Source organism: Zasmidium cellare (assembly GCF_010093935.1).
Source record: "Zasmidium cellare ATCC 36951 unplaced genomic scaffold M409scaffold_53, whole genome shotgun sequence".
Lineage (NCBI taxonomy): Eukaryota > Fungi > Ascomycota > Dothideomycetes > Mycosphaerellales > Mycosphaerellaceae > Zasmidium > Zasmidium cellare.
In genome coordinates, this window is record NW_022986997.1 from 169,211 (window position 1) to 193,143 (window position 23,933).

The window sequence follows — 23,933 nt, forward strand, 5'->3', positions numbered from 1 at the left end:
GCGCCGCATCTCCATCGGCTTGTGAGCACCTGCAGTGGCCCAAGAGCGAATCCAACTACCACCTTTAATTATCACTTCACGATCGCCGTTGGTGGGATGAGTGGAGGGATGACGGGGTGGTGGACAGGTCATGTAGAAGATGAAGATGGTCAAGCACGGATACTATGAGTAGACAGCAGCATGAGAAGGAGCAAAAGAGCATACTATATCAGATGTACACGTTGCTCGTGATGGTAGTCTCTCGTGCCTCGATACCGCTGCTCGCGTTCGTGCTACCATGCAAACCCCCAGAAAGCCTCATCGCTCGCCCATATTCATCGTCTCGTGCCGAACTATCCACACCCAAAGAATCTCCATCATCTGATTTCCCAGAAAAGTTGGAATTGAAGCACGAGGACTGATCAGGCGTGGCCTGGGTCGAGCACGTGGAATCCCCAAAACTTGCCTCCAACCCCATCTTCAACACCGCAGCGGTCGCAAATACGACCAGTAGGGACGGTAGCCTTCTTGTCCTCACCGACCGCGTTTCTACCTTGCGATGTCTCTCCAACATCTCCGCCGTCCTGAACCTTCCCAACCTTGATCTTCTCTTCACCGAGTCCCTCCTCGTTCGTACCGTTGGCCTTGGAAGTACCACAGCGCTTGCAGTAGCTGCCGTAGTCTGGGTTTGGAGCTGCTGCGCTCGGGTTCTTGATCGTGACGTTGGGGGTGGTGGTGTTGTCTTCATCCTCGTCGTCGAAGACCTCGAATGCCCAGGACTGAGCACGAACCTGACCGACATTGCCGCTGTTTGGGTTGACACGGAAAGACGACTCGGTACCCACGTTGACCTTGGTGGCATTGAGGTCGATGCGCTCGTCGGGTTGGTCTTGATCGCCGCCTGGGTACAGCGCCTTCTTGAGAGCGGCCTCCCAAGCCTCCTCGCCGTACACCTCGAAACCGAGCTTCTCCACCGTCTCCGCATTACCCTCCTGCTTGAGCTGCTGATAGAAGCACGTCCACGCGCCCACCAGCGAGGTCTTGCCCATCTCGCGATCATCAGCGATGTGCAAGCCCATCATACTCGAGACCTCGATCCGCCCAAAGCCGTCAGCAGCGCCAGCAGGCGCCTGGCACACGAGGAGGGCCTGGCTGACTGAGGTCGTGAAGACGGCCTCGCCGAAAATGGAGATGCCCAGCTGGCGCAGATACTCGGCGTCGCCTTTGCGGCCCAGGTTGAGGAAGCTGGCCCAGGCGCCAATGAGGCACTTCTGGGCGAGGAAGTTGATCGGGCAAGTGTGGTCGCCCAGGAAGCAGGAGAGGTCGATGGGGTGGCCGTGAACCGGCTTGCTGCGGTCGAGGCCGATCGAACGGAGGGAGGCCATGTTGATGAGTTTCGCGTGGAATTTGGATCTCGAAGTTGAGCGATATGGGTTTAATGAGTCTGTGTCTCCAGCACTCTTAGCAGTGATCAAGGCGTCCAGGGTATTTATAGTATCTTACTCGAGGTCGTGTGGTGGGAGTGTTTGCGCAGAAGTTGGAGGGCAGCAGCAGGTAGACAGTTGATAGCTTCTGCGGAGTACACGTGCGAGTGTCGGTTTAGTTCGGCTTGAGGCTTCTGTTAGCAGCTGCAGTAGCGGAGGGAGTACTGCCAGTAACTTACTCGAGGTTGTCTGGTGGGAGTGTTTGTGCAAAACTTCGAGGGCAGCTGCACGTAGAAGACTGGTAACTCCCGCTGCGCGCACGTGCTCGCGGCGGCCTATCTCGGTTTTAAGTGAATAACACCTAAAATATGCAGAACTATGAATGGAGCCTGGACTGGGGTATGTGTTATGGCCTGAAACCAACAAGAGGTCAATTTGTTTCTGCATGGAATATGTAACCAACAGTTGTACTGGGCGGGATACAGGCGGATTTGCTCGACAAAACAATTCATAGAGAAGTGTAATCGTCAAGATGTAATGGTATTTGAAGGTACAAAGTAAGTCAAAATCTCCACGATCCAGTCTCTGAGCGTTGCTCTCTCTGGGCTTTCTTATGCTGGTAACAGTACCAGGCCGTGCAACTCATTGCTAGGTGTTTGTCTTCTGATGTTCTGGCTCCAATCTCGATTCTTCCCCTTTCGCTTCCCAAACAACCAAAGATGACCCATTGGACTCTCTGCAGAATACACTTATGATTCTATCCTTGAACGGTGGCTGCTGGCCTGCATCAACCGAGGCTGACTCCCTATGTTCATTGCTCATCGACTATGTGATATGCGGTAATCATCCAGCCCTGACTCTAAATTTCCTTGAAGCCTGACTACATGCAAAGACTTGCCCAGCATTGGCTGAATAGTATTTGGGTGGTCCCTTCTAGATCACGATACAGTTCCGCGTCAGAGCAGCATCTGGCTTTAGCAGTTGTGCTCATAGCTGAAATGAGAATGAAGGAGTCGAGCATAGACCATGGCAGTCATTTACGCAATCGGTGACAAGGCGCGGTATTCACTTGTGGCTAGGACTCGATGTACGTCAGCGAGCTCGCTTCGGCTCTCGCTCCTTCCATTTTGGGACGTCAAAACACCGCGCTGACTTGGACTGCGCTGCGACTTTGAGCTTCCTGCAACTCCCGCTACCAAAACACTAGCTTCTTCATCATCGGCGGCGCATCATCACTACACACCCGCGAGTCCACTCCCGACTTCTCCCTTTTCTCGCCGCAAGTGCATCCAACAATGCAGCTCAGAAGCGACAAAGGTATGTCGTCGGAAGGTCGATGGTGGGAGATACTGACACTAGCAGGCGGATTGCGCGCGACCTCTTCTCGCAGCTCTGTTCTCCCAGGCCCCAGCAAGATACGCAAGAGCCGTCCAACTCTGTCCAGTCGCGGCAACCGCAAGATCTGGTACACTCGGCATCTCCAGTACCTGCGCGTCTCCTTCCGTCGCATCAAGCACGAAGATCACAACCAGAGGGAAGGTTGTCTTCCAAACAACGACCACCTACGCATCTTCCACCGCATGTTTCCTGAGATGGTGGTGCGTGGATACAGCCATCGTCATTTGTACGAGAACTGGAGCATGCGCTTCAAGCCAAAGCGTCCCCAGGAGTGGTATACCGTCGGTCGCCCGAACAAGAAGCGGAAGGACGCGTACACGGCTGAGGAGGCGGAGCAGTTCGCAAGCATTGAGCGCGCGATCCAAGAGGCTGCCGTTGCGCTTGGGATCACGGTGCCCTGGATCGAGGTTGAAGAGCCAGATGAGGATGAGACGGTCCAAGCTGAGTTTGAAGACCGAGGTGAAGAAGTAGCTGAAAATGACCTGGAGGGCGTAGATGATGGCGCTGAAGGGGAAGAGGGTGATGAGGAGGAAGAGGAGGCTAGTATCGACGACTTGGGCGTGGAGGATTATACCGAACAAGACATCGAGGGGACGAGCACAGAAGACGAGAATTCTACTAACGAGGACTCTGACACCGAGGCTGTTAAGATGCACGAAAATGGAAGCTCTACTAGAGACGTGGACAATCGCGTTACCTATATTACTCTTATGGGCGGTACTATTAAGGGCTATAATGGTAATAGTAGGACAGAGGACAACGATACGCTTAAGCAGTCTCCTTAGCTAGAAGATCTCTAGGAGTTCGTACTAGGAATAGTCCTAGCAGTACTCGTTAAAGACGGCACTAGCCAAGTCCGACTACAATCGTTATCTACGGCTATTACGGACGGCGAGGAAGACTTTACTACCCTCGTCGGAGACCCTAACGATCCGCTAGACTTTCGACAAGCTTAACTCGTCCCTTCTCGACGCACGCCTCGCTAAGATAAACCGTAAGCTAGGTAGTATAGACAAGAGCATCTGAGATAGGGGATATAGTCGTTAACCTGCTACCTCTCGTACAAGTTGAGGATAGCTGTTACGCAGGCGCCTACCGAGGAGAAGTTATGAGGGAAACGCCTATTCGTGCAGAGTTTCATCATTTTAGAACGTTTAAAATCAAGCTGCGAGTAAGCTGGTGCGACGGCTTTGCCTGGCTAGTCAAACGATTGAGGGAGAACCACGCGCACTAATTCAAGACATTGTCGTATAGACATGCCTAACAGTTCGCCATCAATGGATGTAATAATATTGCCCTCTACCCTGGCTTCCCGTCCAATGACTTGTTTCCCTTATCTGTGTTGCCCATGCTGCTGTCGCTATAAGTGTGCTTTTGTCCTCTTCGCAGGAGATGATCCTAGGCAGAGGTTTTGTTACCCTTGTGGCCTCCGTGAAATAGAGGTCATCGTCTTGTTCTATCTACTCCGTTGCTCCCTACAGCCACGTCTACGCTCTCTAGTCGAACGAGGACACTTTTCATAACCTTATGGCTCCCGAATCTCAGCTCAACATCGAGAATCCCCCTTCTTGAGAACCACATGCACGAGAACCATATGCACTACTAAAGATGCGACCTTCATCAATATGTGCTGCACGGCCATTGAGAAGGTTTTTTGCTTGTTACGTGACTCTCGAACAGTTCATCCTGCTCCATGTCCGAGACTGCGTTTGCCTTGAAGAACTTCCATTGATCGTCATCGTCTTGTCGAACAATGCCGCATGTCTGAGATAGACGTTTGACTGCCTGGTTTTGTTGTGACCCTATGGACAGAAATATAGCTAAGAGGAAAACCATCCGTCTTTCTTATGCAGCATTCAGCTCTGGCTTCAACTCCTGCCAAATCTGATAAATTTTAATTCCACATATATATATCTGAGAGGTGCGGACGCTATGATCTCAATTGACACATATGGAGATGTATGAACCCAAGTGGGTGACGCTATCATGCTTGCGCTGGGCGGGCATGGTTTCGCACAAGTTGAAGTCGATTTGAACATTCACTTGTGGTCAAAGCTCTGGCTTGGCAACCGCTCTTTCCAAATTCGGCAGCAGCACACACATCGCACATAACCTGCAACCTCCAACATGCAGCTGGCAGCTTCAGCATCACACAGTTGCAAGTAGCCGTCTGAGACCACTACCACCACCACTGTTCTTCGCGATCTCAAGCACTGCGACTCGCGACTGTATAAATCCTACAGACACTGCATAAACGACTATACAGGTGCGACAGAATCAACACGCTCAACTGTCGTAGACCTACTGACAGGCGCGTAGTAGTCATTCAACATGGGACGAGGTCGCCGCTCTGATCGCCCGACCATCAAGCGCGCCAAGGGCAAAGCGTTCCACACCCATCACCACCGCGCACTTCGCATCATCTTCAAGGAGATCAAGATTGCCACAACCGCAGACGGTGTCGGTCGTCTTGCTCGCGTCGATGTTCCGAGACTCATGAAGCGTGCATTTCCCGACCTCCCGAAGAAGCACGTCTACCGGCATTACTACGACCGGTGGATCGGCCGCTTCAAGGACAAGAGACCGAAGGAGTGGTTCCACATCGACCGCCCGAACGAGCGCAATACCGATCCCTACACCGAGGATGAGTTGGCGGAGTTCGATCGCATTCGTGGTCTCATCGGACAAGCCGCCGACGATCTCGATCTCGAGCTTCCCTGGGCTGAAGACGGAGAGACTGCCAACGACGAGGAGCAAGAAGATGGAGACGTGGACGGCGAGAACATGGGGGATGAGACGGATGAGGAGGAGGCAGACTTGGAGGAGGCGGATATAGAGGACAACGGGGACGAGGAGGAAGATGTCGACCTCGATCAGGACCAAGACATGGAGGACAGCGACGATGGTTCGCATGAGGAGTGGGGAGTGCACGAGGCTTCCCACGCTCGAGCGCAGGGCGAGGACGAATTTCAAGAACTCCCAGGAGCCATCGAGGGTCAGCGTCATTATCAGCTATCTCATCCCAGGGAGCAGAGGTTGGAAACAAGGAAGCCGGACCATCTCAGGCGTCGCCGTCCGCTGTGGTTGGCGCTGCTGGCCATATCATCACCATCGCCGACTCAGATACCACCGACGGACTCACGCTCGAACCCAGTGATACCATTACGCCAGGCGCCGTCCAATTTGAAGACTTCGACGTGCGAAACGCGCGTCTCCTCGAAGCACGTGTGGAGAGGATGAATCAAGAACTAGATGATATGGACTGGACACTGCCTCGAGCAGCTCGCACCGCGGGAGCTGCAGCTGCTGATGCCCGTCCGCGACAGGAGGCCCCGTGCGCCGTTCAAAGCGACCAGTATGGTCGGATCATGACCCAGCTCAAGGACGCTGACGACCCATTCGTGCGCTGCTGTGGAGACTGGGGCGACAAGATACTTGGTCGGTCTTTGCTGCACATGGGCGACGGCGATGAGGAGGAACAGCTATTCGGGTTCAAGACGACTATTTAATGCCAGGGTCTTGTTATGGCAGGCAAGGAGAGTTCATCTTCCCGCTTGCTTTAGACGACTGGTTTTGTTGGGATTTTAAGGCTTGGGGAGCAAACGCCTAATGATACAAAACCCAATGAACTATGATACCGATGAGAGCAACTAAAGGCATCGCAGTGTTCCATATCTCCCTTCATGTTTGTCTTTCTTCCGGTATCTTCCAAGTACCAGGCTCGCCTGGACATGTCCACACGAACCCTTTCACGATTCTCATTGTCTTGCAACATCTGCCTACAAAATATGTTGCCAATCTCAGTCTCGAAAGAATTGTGTACCCGCGCCCATCTCGCAAAAAGATTTGCCCATACACCAGACCCAATACCAACTCGTCGAACCAAAGTATTTTAGCCTCTTCACCTCACCAGCCTTCTCTCTCATCTCGCTCCAACCACTATTTCCACTATTCATCAACATGCCCGACCACGCCAACCAACAGCAAGACCACGACAATGTGGACGACCCGGGATTCATCACTTACCAGGAGAACGGCCAAGAGCCACAGCCAGCGCACCACCTTCAGAGCAACTCCATGGTTAGGCAAGCTGGGCTCCAGACAGCCGCCGTCGATTCCGGTACGTCTACATCCTCGACGACCAGCCAGGCTCGGCTGGTACCAGAGCACTCTTCGACTACCCACGCTCACCGCAACGATCCAACCGACATGGCGAAGTACCCCCTCGATTTCGATGCCAAGAACGCCTCTCTGTTGGACGCACGACTTGCCAGCATGGATCGCGAACTGGACGGCATTGACTGGAGTCTTCCCAAAGAGACTCCCGCCGAGAAAGCCGCACGTCTGCAAGCAGAGCTCGAAGCCCGCCAGCGCGAGGCTCGTCGTCGCTTGGAGCATCCTACTCCGCAAGAGCTCGAAGGCTACCAGCAGTACGCTCGTGTCGTGGCGAAGCTCAGCGACCCAACGGATCCATTCGTGCGTTGCTGTGGCGAGTGGGGTGACGAGGTGCTTGGTAGGGCTTCACTGCACATGGACGAGGCTGAAGGTGACGAGAAGATCTTCGGTTTCAAGACCACGACTTGAGGTAGAGGGATTGTTGTGAGAATGCTGGTGAGGTTACGGTTTAGGGCCCATGAGGGCGAGACTTCAGCACTGTTGGTCCTGTTGTTGTCTTGTATGCTATGAGGGCAAATACCCCCCTGCTTTGAATTCAGAAAGCTAGGAATGCCCCTGTTACTCTACCTCGTGCGATTTTCATTGTGCTACCGTTCCTTTACTTCGCCCGAGCCGCCTGCGTGCATTCTCGTATCTTCGCACCAATGTTGGATCTTTCGACTGTAGTAGTTCCTAGGCAACTGCAGCTCTCTGGCACTAATCTCACAGCACTAATCTCACTCCTCGCGTGTTGTTTCATCCAGGTCAAACTACCAAAGATAGACAACAAGCCTGGCCATGAAGGGGTGTATTAAGAAGTATTTCGTTCGGGTTCGTGAACATGGGGATCTGGAGGCTGCCCACCAGGAGGCTATGTTGGAGGACAAGGTAAAGACGGCGAGGAATGAGGTGTTGGTTGAGAAGCAGAGAGAGATTGACAGATTTGGGGGGCTGAGAGGGAGGCATGAGGGTTTTGATGAGATGAATAGCGGCATCATGGGGAAGCCGACTGTTTTGAAGAGGGAGTATGAGCATGCTCAAGCACATAGAAGGCAGACTTTCAATAAGAGTCTCTTCGTGGCTCGTGCTATCGTCTCGTCAGTCATCATCAATCCCATCTACTTCGGCTGAGGTTTTGGAGGAGGGCCCATTGAGCCCGCTCTCTTCTTCCCGCCGTCGCCATCCTTCTCCCCAGCTCTCTCCTTCTCGCCGCCACCATCACCCTCCTTCTTCTTCCACACCACAAGACTCCCATCCTGACTCTCCAACCTCTCCATCCCAACCAACCCCTTACACTCCCCACATTCCTCCGGCACACAGCACATCGCCTCCCTCGTCGCCAACATGCCCACATTCACAAACCTCACCCTCGCCCTCTCCATACTCGCCGGATACTCCTCCACAAACAAAGCATGCCTCGCCGTCTGCCAGAACTGCAACGCCCCATCCTCCTCCACCTCGCGACAGTCCCTCAGCGTATGCACGAACGGGAGTCCTTGCGTGGGACTCTCCTCAGGGCCTGGCACGGCGAAGGCGATAGGCAGCTGGAAATTACACACCGCACACACGTCCGTGTTGCATACCATCGTATCCATTAGTCCGAACGTGGGATGCTGCACGCGGTAGACCGGTCCGCCGTACTTGTAGATCGGGTCGTCGGGGTGGATGAAGCCTTGCACGGGGTCGAGAGTGGGATCGTTGTCGGCGCGGACACGGCTGTTGCGGCCGCGGTAGAAGGGCGTGAAGGTGTCGGCGTCTTGGGAGAGGTGGGAGATTGTGAGGTCAGCGCCGTAGATCATGGGGAGGAGGCCGGTGAAGCGCGGGTCGATTTCCTGGGCGGGTGGGGTGTTGAGAGGGTTTGGCGTGAGGTGGCCTTCGCTTGGGGGATTCGTCGGCGCGGGTTGTGCGATGTCTCGCGGAGTTCTTCTCGTGGACACCATTGGGCCAGGGTGATGAGCGTGGTAGTGTGCCGTCTGCCACGGGTTGAAGTGTTGGGGATACATGCTGGATGTGTTTGCTCGTGTTTGGGAGTCTTTGCACGTTCACCACGGGTTGTCTTCTAGCAACTTCACATGTTTTGAAAACGTTCGCTTATGCCTGAGACCGCTGGCTGTGGCTTTCGGGTGCGCTAAGCTAGCGCGCGGACCGAGCCGGCCATGTGAAAGTTGGCGTGAGTGCATCGTCAATATCAGGAAGTGCAAGTATCTCATGGAAAACACGAATATCCAAGCACATTAGCAAGAATCGAAATGCTTGTGTCTAGCCGTGCGACGGGGATGGTTGTTAAATCTGTTTTGAGCTACCTTGATTCAAAGCGCAGCACGGAAGCGTTTCCATGGATGGAATGTCCAGGCGATGAAGACCTGATCATGAACTCTTTAGGCGTAGCCTACTCATCAGCTCTAATGCAAGGCCATCGGATATAGTGGCCGTGATATACCAATCTCAGCATCCCTCCCCAGACCTCAATCCCACATTCCCTACATTCCCTCAAGTAACATACCGATAAAGCGGACTTCGATCCCCCATCGCCAGCAACTGCTCCTCACTCCACAACCTCTTAATCTCCTCGACATCCATCGCCTCCCTCCGCCGGTTTACCCTCGTCAACAGCACCTTTAACAACACGCACGCGACAATCGCCGCAGACAGCACACCCAGACTGAAGCCGAAGCCGAGCCAGTACCGCGGTTTCTCCTCTTCGAGATAGATGTTGGAGCCGATGGAGCCACCTAGGTTGGCGAGGCAGGCGACGAAGGCGATGCCGATGGATTTGCGCCAGGAGGGGGCGAGGTTGTTGGCGACCCAGGCTAGGAGGCCGACGACGCCGGTTGACACTAGATACGTCGTTAGGATATAAAAGACTTGGTATGGTTGGGGTGGGACTCACGACCAAGCGGAATGAAGAACAAGAAAAAGTACGTAACGCCTGGCATCTTCGGATGCGGAATCGCCAGCAACGCCACAAACCCAACCGCGGCAATCGCATACGGCACACAGATGTAGATCCAGCGTCGCTGCCTCCAGTCCGCGAAGATGCCGAAGAGGACGGTGGCGATGCAGGCGACGGCGTAGATGGGCACGACCATGAGCTGGGCTTGCCAGGATTTGTACCCGAGCTCTTTGACGATGGTGGGCGAGAAGAAGTTGAAGGCGTAGAAGGGGATGGATTGGCCGCAGACGACGACGCCCCAGAGCCAAATTTTCCAGTCTGTGAGGATGGAGAAGAGGGAGGACCATTGCTGGAGGACAATTAGCTATACTGGAGAGACGATGTGTCAGAGGATCGAGATCTTACAAACTTGTCGTCGGATGCGACATGTCCATCAGTTGTGCCTGCATCCTCAGCGAGACGACGTTCGATGATGGCTTTCTCGCGGTCGGTCAGGAAGCGGCAGGTGGCTGGTGAGTTGGGCAGAATCCAGAATACAGACATGCCGACTGCGACTGTGGCGATGCCTTCGAGGATGAAGCTGGACATGCAGGTGAGTGAAATGATTGAGAATTGTTATGGAAAACACTCACATCCAGCGCCAACCTTCATATCCTGCGGTTCCCTCCATGTGCTGAATTGCATAGGCCAGAATGCCTGAGAAAGCTCCCGCCAGGGTTGCGGCGCTGAAGAAGAGTGCCATTCTGGTTTGAAGTTCGAATCGCTACACAATCTCAGCATCCACACTCTGTCCCTTGGTAGCACACTGATGTACTCACTGCGTACCAACAACTGAGCAGATAGCTCGCCGCAGGTGTAAATCCCGCCTCACACAGCCCAAGCAAAGCTCTTACCGCACACAGCTGTCCATAGCTTTGTACAACGCCATGCATCGTCATTACCGTTCCCTAGCAGATCATCAGAAATGAAAGCCAGGTTGAGGCTTTGACCTTTTTGAGGACCATGTTCGATGGGATCATGAAGAGGGCGTACGGGAAGAAGAAGACGGTTAGGGCGATGTTGAAGTGAGAGCCCGTCATGTGGAGGTCTTTGGTCATGCCGGCGATTTTGGCGTTGCCGACTGTGAGGAAGCATGTCAGTGTTGTTACGGTAAGTTGTATTTGGATTACATACTGTTCGTCCTGTCCAGGAACGAGAGCAGGTAGAGCAACGCCAACACCGGCGGCAGGTGCCAGTCGATTTTTCGACATATCCGCTTTACTTCTGGGTCACGATAGTCTGGCGTATTCTTCTCATCGAGTCCGGTATGGTCGCTGCTGCTCTCGCTGTGGATGCGGCTGCTGACACCCAAGTTCTCGACATGGTGCACTTTGATCTTCTCGGTAGGGCTCGCCATGGTGATGCAGATGCCGGAGATGCCAAGCTACCAACACGAGAAGCGAAGGATGCTTCGTCTGATATAAGACCCCATCGCCCTTGCCAGGAGACGCTGCCGAGCACGCTGCCGTCTTTGCCGTACGACCGGTTCAGACATGGTGCGTTTGATGAATCCGCACTGGCCGCTCATGGAAGCCTTGGAAGGGTCTGGATTCTGAAGTTGTTATCGTTGTCTGAACATGGATGATGCTTGCCGGTCGTCGTGGGAGCCATGTGCAAATCTGGGGATCCCACGGGCCGGAATCCTGCAGATCGAAGACAACCATGTACGTATCCAACAAAAGCTTGTGGATGATCTAGGAGTACCTGGTTGTTTTCGTTTGATGTTGACTTGAATGGATGTTGCATTGCGTCGAGGGATGTTTCCCGAGCTGTTCTATCACACACGAACGCGTGTTCGGCGTCTTGCTCAAACTTTCGCGACTCGTGAATGGGGATGAAAGGTCCCAAGACGTCTTGGAGGTTTCTGCGATGCCAAAGGTTCGTGAAAATACACTACTCCTCCGAATTCGAACTGCTGGAAGGACACAGCGACAGATATCTCTTCTGAAATCAAGAACACCAACATCCAGATTTCCGGTATCCAGGATAAAGTTTGGCATGCGTGAAGTCAGATGCATGAGGCCGGGGGATGTCTTTGCTACTGGGTCTGAGCTTGATATACTCGCACATCGATACTCGAATGGTGGTTGGAGAGTCTCGAAATCAAGCCAAAACTCGATCCCTGCCAGATATGTACTTCTTGCCTGATCTTAAGTGCTAGCTGCGGGCAAGCACTTCGTTTCAAGACCAGACACTTCCTCCAACACTCCAGCAAGCCTCAAGAATCTCATTGCCCTCGGTAGCGCTGGTAGGCAGAGACGGTGTTGTCCAAGCTGCTCGTGCGACCCGATCCAGAGAAGTCGATTGTTGGGAAATCGGAGTTGGAGACTTTCAATATCTCAACCAGCGCTTGCATCCTTCGTCATGTAGCCCTTCCAGGGTATTTGCATATCGTTTGGTAAAACTTGCTATCGGTCTCAGCCATGTCTATAGCATGACGCGTGGAAAATGAGGTGCCAACCGTTTGATTCTGGACCACCGAGCCAGTGCGGGTATACCACGAAAGAGTGTGCTGAACGTTGGGGAGTAGGGTGTTGTCACGTTGTCTGCTCGCACGAGCAGAGAATAGATGTCCATCCCTCGGGGAATCGTGCCAGACAGGATTGTTGAAGCTTCAATGAAGTGTTGATCGTGGAGCCGCCGGACAATATGGTGACACTCTGAACAGAAGGGCATTCCTTGCCCGAAGCCAGGATGGAGCAGATGCTTTTTGAACAACTACGCCGCAACGGATTCCGCGGCTTTGGACGCCCTCGTGTCAACTCCTCCTTCGTGCTTGGTCTGGTCTCTTCTGCCTATCTTTCAAGGCAATGGGTCTTGGGCGACAACAGTCTAGCGTGTTTCCAGTCATGCTTCGGAGCTGTGAGAGATGTGCTTCAGCGTGTTGAAGGATTAGAAGAAGCAGGTATCGAAGAGGTCTTGCGGCAAAGATTCGTATTGCCGCAGCAGGGTCTGCCGCTAGTCGCTCTGAATTGACTACACGTCAATCAAAACGCCTGATCAAATTGACTGAAGTGAAGTTGACGTCGCTGCCTGCTTGTGGTCCAAGCTTCACTGCAGCTTGTCGCCTTTCCGCGTCCAGCTGTGCGGCTTCTTCTTCCTCTTCTCCTCACCACCACCACCACAACCGGCGCCATCATCACAGGCTGCTCCCATCAACGGGTGGTCAGTCCACCCAGTCCGACGACAAACCACAAGAGTACGAGTATCTCCATCTCCAGCATATCCGTCGTCACCCTCACGGCGGCGGTGGACGTTCTGCACCGTCAACCTCCCCAGCATGACACCAACCATCTCCACCACATACACTTCTTGTCCACGGCAACACACACTGACTCTCATCTCACGCAGGCTGGCGATGTCCAGCTCCGGACGGAGCACACCCGCGCCTCGCTGAGAGCGCTGCCGTCCCGCGGGCGCGGCCGCGGCAGTTGTGAGTCCTTCCCTCCATCCACCGCTCAACATCCAACTGACCATCCATCAGTGCTTGCTTGCCTTGCGTTCGTACAGGAGGTGGGTGAGGGGTGGAATGGAAGAAAAGACAACCACGGGGACTCAACCGTCATTCCACCTGCAACAGCCAGCCGTATTGGGAGAGGAGAAAGAAAAGACAATCTGCGGGGACTCCACCGCTCCTCTCTCAACTGATGGTTGTTGCACCTCGCCCACGGACCTTCGCGCAGGCAAAAGCGGCTGGCTGCCACCGCCGCCCAGGCCCAGTTCCAGCAGAAGGGGACCGCCGCGTCAACGTCCGCGGCCGCCGCCGTCAAGAAGCAGGAGCGGATTCGCCGACGGCGGCGGCGGCCTCAGCCCCCGAACCGCCACACGTGCTGCCACCGCCGGCCAAGAAGCCGAAGACGACTGTGCTGGCGGTGGCGGCGGGACGTCAGTACGGCCGGGTGAGCGTGTTCATCAAGCGCACGATGATGGAGAAGCCTGGGCTCTCCTCCAGTACCACGTACGTCTCATGCCTCCCTGCCAACGTTCGACATCTCACTGACGCTGTCTAGAGCCGCCACAACGCATACCGTGCCATAGACGAGGCCCACGGCATGACGATGCTCGGCCGAACCTTGCGTGTGCAGAGATCTCAAGCTCGCCGTGAGATCGCCATTCTCCGCACCGACGGCCTCCAAGCAAACTACCACGAGCTCCTCATCGCTACCCATGCAGAGTTCAAGCCTTGGGTAGAGAAGCACGGCATCGAATCTGCGGAAGTCGCAGGCGATCCAGCAGAGCTGATGAGGATCTGTGTCGAGAACGGCATGTTCACGCCATCATTCATCTTCGAAGCAAACTCAACCTACCACAGCTGGATAGACATTCTTTGCCAGACTCGTTGGGCTGCCTGATCATCGTCACTCGCACCAACCACAACATGGAGACAGAGCACATGCATTGCGACGAAGACGTTCCCAACAACTACAACGGAACCGATGAGGGCGGAAGGAAAGCTTGGAAAGAGGGAATGTTCGCGTTGGCGGGTGTCAGAGATTCGGTGAAAAATCCAAAAACACATGAAACAAAAGATATTCAAAACACAAAAACAGTTTAACTTCAGTATCTCCACTCGCTTCCCATCTCGCCTTCCTTTGATTGGTGTTCTTCTCTTGAATGCCTTTCGTTGAGATGAGTCGAAGATGACTAGGCGTGATCATGTCCATTGCCGACCTTTTCTCGCCCACAAATCACCATCTTCCAACTTCATGCGTCCGAGCGATGTTGGCCGCAACTCGCTTCTCTTCACGCAATGACTGCTCGACCTGTCGCACATCCAACCAGCGCGTTTGCCCATGGACACAGTGCGATGGAATTCTCCAAACAGACTTCCACAGCCAACCAGGACCTGCGCTGTCGAACGACTGTTTCTAATTCTGAAACACCCCCATCCCAGTGATGATCCGCATCCTCCGAGGCGATCAGACGATTGTTTCAGAATTTTGACTTCACGTCGAGCGTCGTCCAGCCAGTCGTCGTTCCTCGCTGTCCGAACGTTCTGGATGAAATCCCGGGCCAAGAAAGAGCTATTCGGAGCAGACTTTACAAGGCCATTGAGCACGTGGGAGGTGGACGGGCAGGGTCATTGGAGAAGATGTCCGATATTTCTGCCATTGGTGTTGGCTTGGAGCTTACTGCTTCTTCACTGGCTCTACTGTTCATGCCAAAGCGGTTCATGACATCTTCGACTCTATTCTGATCCTGTTCTACACAGACATCTACCACCTCCGTGGGATCCATGGACACCATGTGCGCGGAGCGTCGAACGCCTCCTCATCGGAAGTCCAGGATATCGCCATGCGATCCACGAGACTGGGACTGCAGACCTCGCGCACACGCTCAACATGGACTTTAGCTACCAAAATACACCCCATCAGCCAATCGACATCTTCCAGCATGCTCGCGAAACCGAGATCGCTCAACTGCCGTGCATGGCACGCTGTCAGTCAGACACCGAGCATGACCGCCATTGGCCAACCCGAACCTTGCCATAGACTCCAAGAACAGCAGCTTGTTGGCACATGCTTCCCACGAGGCTTCACGTGCATAAGATCTGCTTCCAAGATCGGAACCACGGCAAAGGATGGACAATCTTCTTGGTGAAGATGACCACGCCAGCATGGAGTTGAGCCAGCGGCCTCGTACGGATCTTCTCCAGATGCCTGTGGGCATTGTATACGAACGGACTGCGTTCCTCCGTTGCAAGGCCAAGACTTCTCGAAGCATGGTATAAGAAGACAAGATGTCTCAGCAGAGTTGGACATCATCAGCAACACAATCTCATCGGCATCGACAGCAATCCAGTAGACCAACGATCATTCACCAACATCCACCACATCAACTCATCTGCAACACCAAGGCCATCAATATGCAGCTCAAACTTATCACCGCCGCCATCGCCTCCCTAGCGGTCGGCAGCGCCATCGCCGGGCCAATCCCTCAGCCTTTGGATGTAGAAGTACGACAATCCTCCCCCTCCTCCCCTTCAACCCACCTTCTCCAACGATCAACATCAACAACCTACCGCTACTTCCCTCTCTCCCTCGAACTCCTCTCCATGGTAAGCACCCGCTGACGCTCCTCTCACAGGACGCCCTCGCCCTCTACGCTCGTGCTGAGCAGGACGCGCAGGCCCAGCAAGCCCAGCAGGTACGTCCACATCCACCACGACCCTCCCAAACACAGCAAGCGACTGACCGACCTCTCCACAGGCCCAAGCCGCCGCCCAAGCCCAACAAGCCGACCAAGCGCACCAAGGCCAGCAGGGCGCCCAAGCCAAACAGGGCGAACAAGCCAAGCAAGGTGACCAGTGGCTCTTCCCCGGCGGCATCAACGCCGGCGTCTCCTACAACGGGCTCGGCTACGGCGCCTACTTCAATGGCCTGGGCATCAACGCCTATGCTCGCGGGTACGGCAATGCTTACTTGTATAACAATGCTTACCGCGGGTATGGATATGGCCGCCGTGGGTGGAATCGTTGGGGTTGGTAGATGGTGAGTGGAGGGGAGTTGGTTGGGAGGCGGAAGTGGGAGGAGTGAAGTTATAGAGCGAGAGCGGGATAGATTGGATTGATGACGTTATGAGTGATTGGTTTATGATCTGGATGACTCTCTTTAATGCATAATGCTCTTTCTTGATGATTTGGTCATGTGCCATTGCGTCTCTTTGGTCTTGAGTATCACCTGGCCGAAGCCCTGCTCCTGATTTGACGCAGCATGCTGGGGTCGTCTCTGCTCCTGGTTGACTTAATAGACAGAAGAACCGTCCGGGGTTACCGCTGCCGCTGGCCGTTCACTGGGGGCAAAGAGCACAACTGCACTGACTGCTTCTTCACTTTCTCACTTCCCATGTCGACAAGTGAAATCTGTGACCTACCAGCACAGCGACCTCAGGCCCGCTGACCCTCATTTTTTGGGCTCGTCTTGGAGGTAGGAGGACGATCCCGAGTCAGATCTCACCGGGAAAAATGCTCCTTGCTGCCCAAGATCGGTCTGTACTCTGCGGGCCTTCCATTATCGCTGTTGCTGACCTTGTCAAGTAAAGTTGCTTCTCTTCATCTCCCATTCCTTCAGTTTGCCGCAACACTGTGCCAAGATTGGGGATTTGTAGTCGGCGTAGCCTCATCTAGTTCCGAACATGCAGCCCTGCAACTGAACGGTAATTCTCCTTAGTGCGATCTCTTATTGCTGTTCTTGTTCTTTTTTTTTTCGCTTTGAGCTTGGCCGAAGGCGTGGGAGGTATGTCGCTCGGCCTGTTTCTGAAAGTGGAAGTTGCCCTCGAAGGTCCCTTCCAAGTGTATCATTCTCCAATCACCTTTGACGTCTCTCCTCTCCTTCTCCTCTTCTTCTGAGGCTGAAATTGAACGTGTGAGCGTAGGCCGGTGCAGTGGGTTCGTAGTTCGATGGGAAGGTTCGGTGGGCCAGAGATGGATGCCGCTGATATAGACGTCTCCGGGTGGTATGTGATGGACGGCTTGACAGCATCAAGAGCTGCGAAGATCGTGCGATGGCGGACGGTGTGGTCTTGCTTGGAGTATCTTCTCTTTCTCCGGATCGGACGCCGCTGAGCTGGTTACGGATGACGATGGAGGATGTGGAGGTGCTGAAGCAGCAAAGCAGTCAGGTGAGGACTCATGTTGCTTTCGTGCGCTACCCAGCACTATAGGAGGTGGAAGCCGTAGGAGGCTCTTCATGATTGTGCTTTGACAGCGCGTTCTTGAATTCGTGCGCGATGTGGCGTTTCGCCTGCGCCGGACTTGGAATCCTGTTGATCGTCAGTGAGAGTGACTGATATATGCTCAAAAAGGCATCCGAGAGTGGGATAATTCTTACCAGATCGTTCTCATACTCGAAGGGTTGCCGGCCGACTTCGTGGCTGTCGTGGGCTTTGCAGGTGGGCCTTGAAAGCGGGCGTAATGAAGAGCGTGCGGCGAGAGTCGTCTTTGGGAAACATCTATCACAACACTGTCCGTGGAGCATCCCACACCGTGGATGGAGTGAACATGAGCTATGTAGAGAAGTATGTATGCCGTCTACACAACCACACGTCCCTTGACCTCCAGGATCGCGGACAGTTAAGACGCCACTCAATCTAGGATCGGCCACAGCTGAAGAACGATCACAGTGTGATGTATCGCTCCTCTTCATGCCTGGCACTGTCCATGAAGCGTGCGGTCTCTTGCCGTCGCGCTTCCAAGTTGTAGTTCTTGTCGGAGAGAAGTTGAAGCTGGAGCTGCGAGAAGTTGTTTTCACCGCACGCGCTCTCAGGCCGACTTGGCGCCGAAATGTGAAACGACATCAACACCACATTGAGAATCAACGACGACAATCCCCAGTAGAGCAGCGACGACGACGCGGTCGAGAATAAAGACCAACAACCAGTCCCACGCCCAGCATGTCGATCTTCCTCTTCGAGGTCTGCCTCACCGCATTCGGTCTGTGGGTCCTGTACGTGGCATTGCAGTACTACCTGCCTGCAAACGCCATCTTTGAGATCGGGCTCGACCATTTCCACATTGAGATGTAGAAGCGTGGGTGCTGCATTCCTGCCGCGAAGACAAAGAGAACAATGCCGGCTGACTGCATTCCAGGCTTTCCCGATGCGGATATTTGTCGGAGAACAAAGAACATGCCTTCGTTGTGCTGTTTCCGGCGGAAGGATGTATATGTCGCTGCGCTCTCCCATCATTCGCGACGATTGTGAATCATCCACGCAGATAGGAGACGAAAATCAAGATGTCTGGACGACCTTCACGAAACAGGCAGCCGCCAAAGCGCTATGCAGACGAGTTTGGGGACGACCCGAACAAGCCTCGCCCCAAGAAAACGAAGAAGGCTGCACCAAAGAAGGCCGCTCCGAAGAAGAGAACTGCGAAGAAGACCACAACATCGGCTGCCTCAAGCGGCGGTCCACAGCCCGAGCAGGACGACAACGATGACGGCGATGACAATGGGGAAGATGAAGACGAGGCTGCACCAAAGAAGACTGCATCAAAGAAGACTACAGCGTCGAAGACGAGGAAGAAGGGTAAACAGCCCCAGCAGAACAATAACGATGACGGCGAAGCTGCACCCGAAGAGCCCGCGACATCCTCCTCTCGAACGGGCGGAAAGAGAAAGCGCCCACGAGAGGAGCAGCCAGTAGAGCCTGCGACCAACGATGGGGATGCTGAAGCTCCACCAAAGAAGCCACGCACCTCTGGCGATGCAGAAGTCGAACAGCCTCAGAATGAAGAGCCAGCTCAGAACGATGGAGAGCCCCAGGTCAACGATCAGCCTCCAGTTGAGGAACAGCCTTCTGTCGAGGGACAGCCTCCAGTCGAGCAACAGCCTCCAAACCAGGCACCTCCAACTGCTGGTGAAAATCTACCCCAAGCCGATGACGAGCCCCAAGGCAACAATCAGCCCCCCACCGCAACTCCACCACCCCGGCCACATCAAGAGAATCTCATTGATCCGTCCAGTGGCCCTGGTCCCGACGACATGGGCACTCCGGCAGACATCACGAGAACGACTGAGCCTGCAAGCCCACCATATGTGGCACCTCCAACGACAAGCCCACTGTACCAGCCAACTACAAGCCCACTCGTCCCTCAGAACAGTCCTTCTCCAACTCCACCAAATGCAGAGCCTAGCAGCGTCTCGCTTCGATCGCCAGAATATCATCGTGATCCAGACTTCACTGATATTGTCGGTCATCCTTTCGATAGCAGCCGACCAGCCAACGAAGGAACACCGCAAGCTACCCCCGAAAAGAGACAATCGGCTGAACCGGCGCAGCCGCCGCCTGGTTCATCGACTCAAGCGCAGCCACCCCAGGGCTCTCCGACTACAGCGCAGCCGCCAGCTGATCCCTCGTCTGCGGAACAGCCGCCTGCTGCTCCCTACACTACAGCACAGCAGCCAGATGAGCCTTCGACTCAAGTAGAGCCACCAGCTGCTCCGTCAACTCCAGCGCGGCCACAAGCTGATCCCTCGACTCCAAGGCAATCACCGTCCTATATTTCACCCACCATCCCGCCACGTACTGGCGACCGGGTTGGTGAGCCATATCGGCTACATGACACAGCCCGGCGCCGCGGAAAGTATATCACGTACGACGCATTTGGTGACACAGTCATCTCGGACTCGCCACCCCCAAGATTGCCTGAACTTTCGTCTCAACCGCCACCACGCTTTGGTGGTCAGCCTGCAAGAAGTGCACCAAACTCGACCGCTCAGCAGAATGGAAATCGTGTTTCAGCCAATCCGACCGACGATTCCGTAATTGAGGAACGACCCTCGCCGCCGCTCACTCCATCTGATCTGGGACTGCCTATAACACCCCCCTCGAACCCAGGGGAGGCGACTGACTATGGCGTCGGCGATTCCACAATCAGAGCCGATGAGTCGCGCACGAGTTTGTTCGGCGACAGCCCTCGTTTTGGCCCTCCTCTACCACCAAGAGACGCTCCACCCAATGGTGAAGCAGACGACAGCACATTGCTGCACGACGACACTACTTTCGGAGGCTCTACCACGCCCACGCGACCTGGTAGTACCAGAGATGACTCTTCCCGCAGGCCAAACACATTCCCGACCGCTCCTCCTCTCGGTCTACGGTTCGACGATGACGATATGCAACTCCCAGAACCCCCCCAACCACCAGAGAACGCCACCACTGCTGGATTGAGAGATATCCTGGCAAACCTTCACAACCCGAACGACCCCAGGACGCAAGCGTTCAGAGACTACCACGCGAACAATCCTCCCGCCTTCCAGCTTCCGGGTGCATCGACCACGAGGGGGCCGACGACGACTCTTACCGGATTCAATGTACCAAGCTCGTTTGTGCCCTCTGGGTATGACATACCTTCGTATACGAATGTATCGACTATGCCTTCGTACACCCCTGCATCGAACGCCCCATCGACGAATGCACCAAGCGCATCTGGTCCTGCCGCGAATGCACCCACTTCGAATGCCCCGGAATCGAATGCCCCGACCTCGAATGCTCCGCCTACAGATGCCCCAACGGCGAATGATCCAGACTCCACGTCCTTCATTGTACGTGGGATCGAGAACACCATTGAGCGAGGTACTTTCGTCGAAGACAACCCAGACAGAACGTCGGTCATTGTTCGTGGCATTGAGGACACAATTGAACAGGGCGATTTCACCCAAACGACGGAGTCTGGCCAACTCGCTACCACGACTACTGCACCAGCGACAGATGCACCTGAGGCGCCAGCAGAAGCTGACGATGATTCGGACGGTTCAGCGGACCTTGAAGCGCAGCTTCAAGCAGCCTTGGATGCAGAAGATGAACCGACGACACCTGACCGGCCCATAGTTCAGCTGGGCGATGGTCGATGGTATTCTGCTGGGATCACGACAGACGAGTTCGCTCGCTTTGAGCCAGGACTGAACAGGGAGTATGACGCCAGCACGCCTGCGAGAAGGCCTCGACGGGCTCGACCATCAACTCACAGGCCGACCCGCCCTGTCCAGCCTCCAGTCACCCAGTCTACGGCTCCTCCAGCTACTACAGCTCCTGCCGACGACAATACCGAAGCCTACTCTCCACCCGTCGACTCCAGTCAGGACGACGAGAGTCGAGCGGAGGCAGATGGTACGGAAGATATCACTGTCCTCCCAGACTCTCCACCACGAGAGTCATTCCGCCGGCCAGGGATGAGGAGACCACGGGAGACGGGGTCTTCAGACAGCCTTGGTCCGGACAGAGCTCCTCCATCCGCCGGCGGCCTTGCCCACGACGAGAGCGAGATTCGCGAGCGGTCACGCATTCCGCCTGCAGACGAAGCGGAGAACATGGCCAGGGTGATCGAACGTGACTCGCAGCGAGCTGGCCCTGGAGAACGCAGAGTTCCCGATGCCACGCAGCGGGCTACGGCATTTGGTCAGCTGTTGGATGAGCTCGGCGTTACGCCAGGACAAGAGGCCAACGCTCCGCCAGCTGCCAGTCCGCCGCAACAGACTGCGCCTCCCGCCAACCATGGTCGATCCATCGAAGACGAGCTCCGGGGAAACAGTCGGTTGTTGGCCAGTCTGCGAGGTGAGAAAGTCGAAGATGATCAAGAGGAGGGCGAGAGGTTTGAGGAAGACCTGTATGGGGAGGCTTACCAGCAACGTCAGGGTGATGGAGATGAGGACGACGAGATTGAGAGGGAGGTCGAGGAGGAAACGGATAGTTTTTACAATGGGCCTCTGCCTGGAAGGTTTTAGAGTAGTTTTGTAATGTACTTCGTTTTGTTTTCGAAACCTGTGTTGAATGTTCACTTCCTATTCGTGCCATCGCGGTGTGCTATGGCACCCTTATCCGATTACGCTGGTCATAGCCCTCCCGCTTCCTCTTTATCTTCCATTCAGCAAGCCACACACACGACCCCCGCATCGCATCTATCATACCACTACCTATCCAAGCTTGCCTCCGATTACACCAACTATGCCTGCGTATACACCTCAAACCACATCACGCCCCATGAAGTGAAAAGTCGAGTTGACCGGCACCTTCTCGAGACCCCATCGGATTCTCTACCCAGTCTCTGGAGTGAAGAAGACGGCACCTTCTCATCGGAGCTAGCGCACGAAGCCCGCGCTGCTAATGGGTGTTCCTCAGCCACTGAAGCTGGCGCGCTTGAACGATAAGAGGGTCGAGGCGTGGGCGAAGGAGGTGAAGAGGAAGCACGTTGGTAAGACGGCAGCGCGGAAAGTAAGAGGCTGTGCCGAGGTGGAAGAGAGGGGAGAGCAAGCCGATCGTATGGAGACGAGAGGTGAACGCGCTGGAGGGAAGGGCATACGGGTGAGCTGATGGAGGATACTGGTGACGAGCAAACCCAGCTGTCGATAATCTCGACGACCGGAGGAGACGCTCAACAGGAGCTTGATATCTGAGCGATGTCGCCGTGAGCATCAAGAGACCGGCGTATTTGTGTTATGAGGATGATATGGATGATGCTGTGGTTGAGAGCGAAGCTGGGGTGATTGAAGCTGAAGATCTGGTGTCTGAGAAACACGCACTGGATGTTGATTCAAGGCCTCTGGCGGGGCTCGCACCAGTTGGACCAGCTTGACCGGGTGCTATCGCTGCTACGGCCAAGATCACCGGATCCACAGAAGTAGGGGGACCAAGGCTCGTGGAACGGGATGCATTCTTGGCCAAGCTGCAAGCTTCCACGGACAGAGTGACCAAGGCATGTTTGACCACTCCATGGAGGTGATGGGAAATCAGATCAAAACTCTCGATATGAAGGAGGAAATCCAGAAGAACGGAGACCTTGAGCTTTACACCGCTCGGCATATCCAGCCGAGATCCAGACTACCACACGCATGGAAGTGTCAGAGGAGGAGGAGGATCTTGACTCCACCGTCGAACTTGGAAAGTACGCCGTCATCTATCTGATATTCCCCAGCAAGCAGAAGGAAGGTGTCCTGCAGAGCTTCAACGAGGTGGGAAGGATCTTAGCATTACACCGCACGAGACCTTCAAGACCTGCCATCATATCCGTTTCAGCTGCACCAGGTCTCGATGAAGCAGGGCCAAACTGTTGTCATCCAAGCCACGAACGAGTGGGACGAGATTGCACTGGAGATGAGTCCGAAAAGCATTCTCATTGAGTTATCTGCAAAGGGCGTTGGAGCACTTGCCAGAGGGTTGTTCATTGATGCACAGGTTGGCAAGGCAATGATCAAGGCGAAGAGGTAGTCTCGCAAGGCACGATAAAGGGAGGTACGGCAGCTGGGTGCCATCAACAGGGAACGCTGACCGGTATCGAGGAACTGCTTCTGATGCCAAAACAACATAACGATCTGGAATCTTAGGTGCTTGAACGTTTGGGCGTTCAAGACATGATAGGACGCATGAGGCGTTTGAGGTATCCTCACGCTTCTCCACGGAGGCTCATCTTACTGCCCTTCCCATCACACCTTTATACAACCAGGTTACATCCTTTAGCCTCCAACTATTGTATGAAGGGCTCGTCCGCTTCAATACACCTGCGTCTAGCATCAAATGCCTCTATCATCCATTATATTAAGCTTGCCCTGCAA

At 54.6% G+C, this 23,933-nt stretch overlaps 10 protein-coding genes across 10 annotated transcripts; 7 read left to right on the forward strand and 3 right to left on the reverse strand.

Annotated features, from left to right (window-relative positions):
• Positions 1 to 401: 401 nt before the first annotated feature.
• Positions 402 to 1,364, reverse strand: M409DRAFT_60389 (uncharacterized protein; the record flags this gene model as incomplete). Its single annotated transcript, XM_033814462.1, has 1 exon — positions 402 to 1,364. The coding sequence occupies one exon, from the start codon at positions 1,362 to 1,364 to the stop codon at positions 402 to 404; it is 963 nt and encodes a 320-aa protein (XP_033660877.1).
• A 1,065-nt stretch (positions 1,365 to 2,429) lies between these two features.
• On the forward strand, positions 2,430 to 3,586 carry M409DRAFT_60390 (uncharacterized protein; the record flags this gene model as incomplete). The annotated part of the gene is made up of 3 exons (XM_033814463.1): positions 2,430 to 2,490; positions 2,580 to 2,720; positions 2,766 to 3,586. The coding sequence occupies 3 exons, from the start codon at positions 2,430 to 2,432 to the stop codon at positions 3,584 to 3,586; spliced, it is 1,023 nt and encodes a 340-aa protein (XP_033660878.1).
• Positions 3,587 to 5,132: 1,546 nt separating this feature from the next.
• Positions 5,133 to 6,310, forward strand: M409DRAFT_60391 (uncharacterized protein; the record flags this gene model as incomplete). Its single annotated transcript, XM_033814464.1, has 2 exons — positions 5,133 to 5,796; positions 5,835 to 6,310. 2 exons carry the CDS (start codon positions 5,133 to 5,135, stop codon positions 6,308 to 6,310), a joined length of 1,140 nt encoding a protein of 379 aa, XP_033660879.1.
• A 451-nt stretch (positions 6,311 to 6,761) lies between these two features.
• M409DRAFT_29604 (uncharacterized protein) lies at positions 6,762 to 7,385 on the forward strand (the record flags this gene model as incomplete). The annotated part of the gene is made up of 1 exon (XM_033809546.1): positions 6,762 to 7,385. One exon carries the CDS (start codon positions 6,762 to 6,764, stop codon positions 7,383 to 7,385), a length of 624 nt encoding a protein of 207 aa, XP_033660880.1.
• Positions 7,386 to 8,074: 689 nt separating this feature from the next.
• Positions 8,075 to 8,959, reverse strand: M409DRAFT_29605 (uncharacterized protein; the record flags this gene model as incomplete). The annotated part of the gene is made up of 1 exon (XM_033809547.1): positions 8,075 to 8,959. One exon carries the CDS (start codon positions 8,957 to 8,959, stop codon positions 8,075 to 8,077), a length of 885 nt encoding a protein of 294 aa, XP_033660881.1.
• A 487-nt stretch (positions 8,960 to 9,446) lies between these two features.
• On the reverse strand, positions 9,447 to 11,245 carry M409DRAFT_70716 (uncharacterized protein; the record flags this gene model as incomplete). The annotated part of the gene is made up of 7 exons (XM_033818862.1): positions 9,447 to 9,793; positions 9,847 to 10,198; positions 10,255 to 10,429; positions 10,482 to 10,612; positions 10,668 to 10,796; positions 10,839 to 10,969; positions 11,023 to 11,245. The coding sequence occupies 7 exons, from the start codon at positions 11,243 to 11,245 to the stop codon at positions 9,447 to 9,449; spliced, it is 1,488 nt and encodes a 495-aa protein (XP_033660882.1).
• Positions 11,246 to 13,535: 2,290 nt separating this feature from the next.
• M409DRAFT_29607 (glycosyltransferase family 1 protein) lies at positions 13,536 to 14,240 on the forward strand (the record flags this gene model as incomplete). Its single annotated transcript, XM_033809548.1, has 2 exons — positions 13,536 to 13,846; positions 13,901 to 14,240. The coding sequence occupies 2 exons, from the start codon at positions 13,536 to 13,538 to the stop codon at positions 14,238 to 14,240; spliced, it is 651 nt and encodes a 216-aa protein (XP_033660883.1).
• Positions 14,241 to 15,754: 1,514 nt separating this feature from the next.
• Positions 15,755 to 16,376, forward strand: M409DRAFT_60396 (uncharacterized protein; the record flags this gene model as incomplete). Its single annotated transcript, XM_033814465.1, has 3 exons — positions 15,755 to 15,946; positions 15,976 to 16,035; positions 16,098 to 16,376. The coding sequence occupies 3 exons, from the start codon at positions 15,755 to 15,757 to the stop codon at positions 16,374 to 16,376; spliced, it is 531 nt and encodes a 176-aa protein (XP_033660884.1).
• A 1,424-nt stretch (positions 16,377 to 17,800) lies between these two features.
• Positions 17,801 to 18,252, forward strand: M409DRAFT_60397 (uncharacterized protein; the record flags this gene model as incomplete). Its single annotated transcript, XM_033814466.1, has 2 exons — positions 17,801 to 17,908; positions 18,010 to 18,252. 2 exons carry the CDS (start codon positions 17,801 to 17,803, stop codon positions 18,250 to 18,252), a joined length of 351 nt encoding a protein of 116 aa, XP_033660885.1.
• Positions 18,253 to 23,213: 4,961 nt separating this feature from the next.
• Positions 23,214 to 23,589, forward strand: M409DRAFT_29610 (uncharacterized protein; the record flags this gene model as incomplete). Its single annotated transcript, XM_033809549.1, has 2 exons — positions 23,214 to 23,333; positions 23,398 to 23,589. 2 exons carry the CDS (start codon positions 23,214 to 23,216, stop codon positions 23,587 to 23,589), a joined length of 312 nt encoding a protein of 103 aa, XP_033660886.1.
• Positions 23,590 to 23,933: the final 344 nt, after the last annotated feature.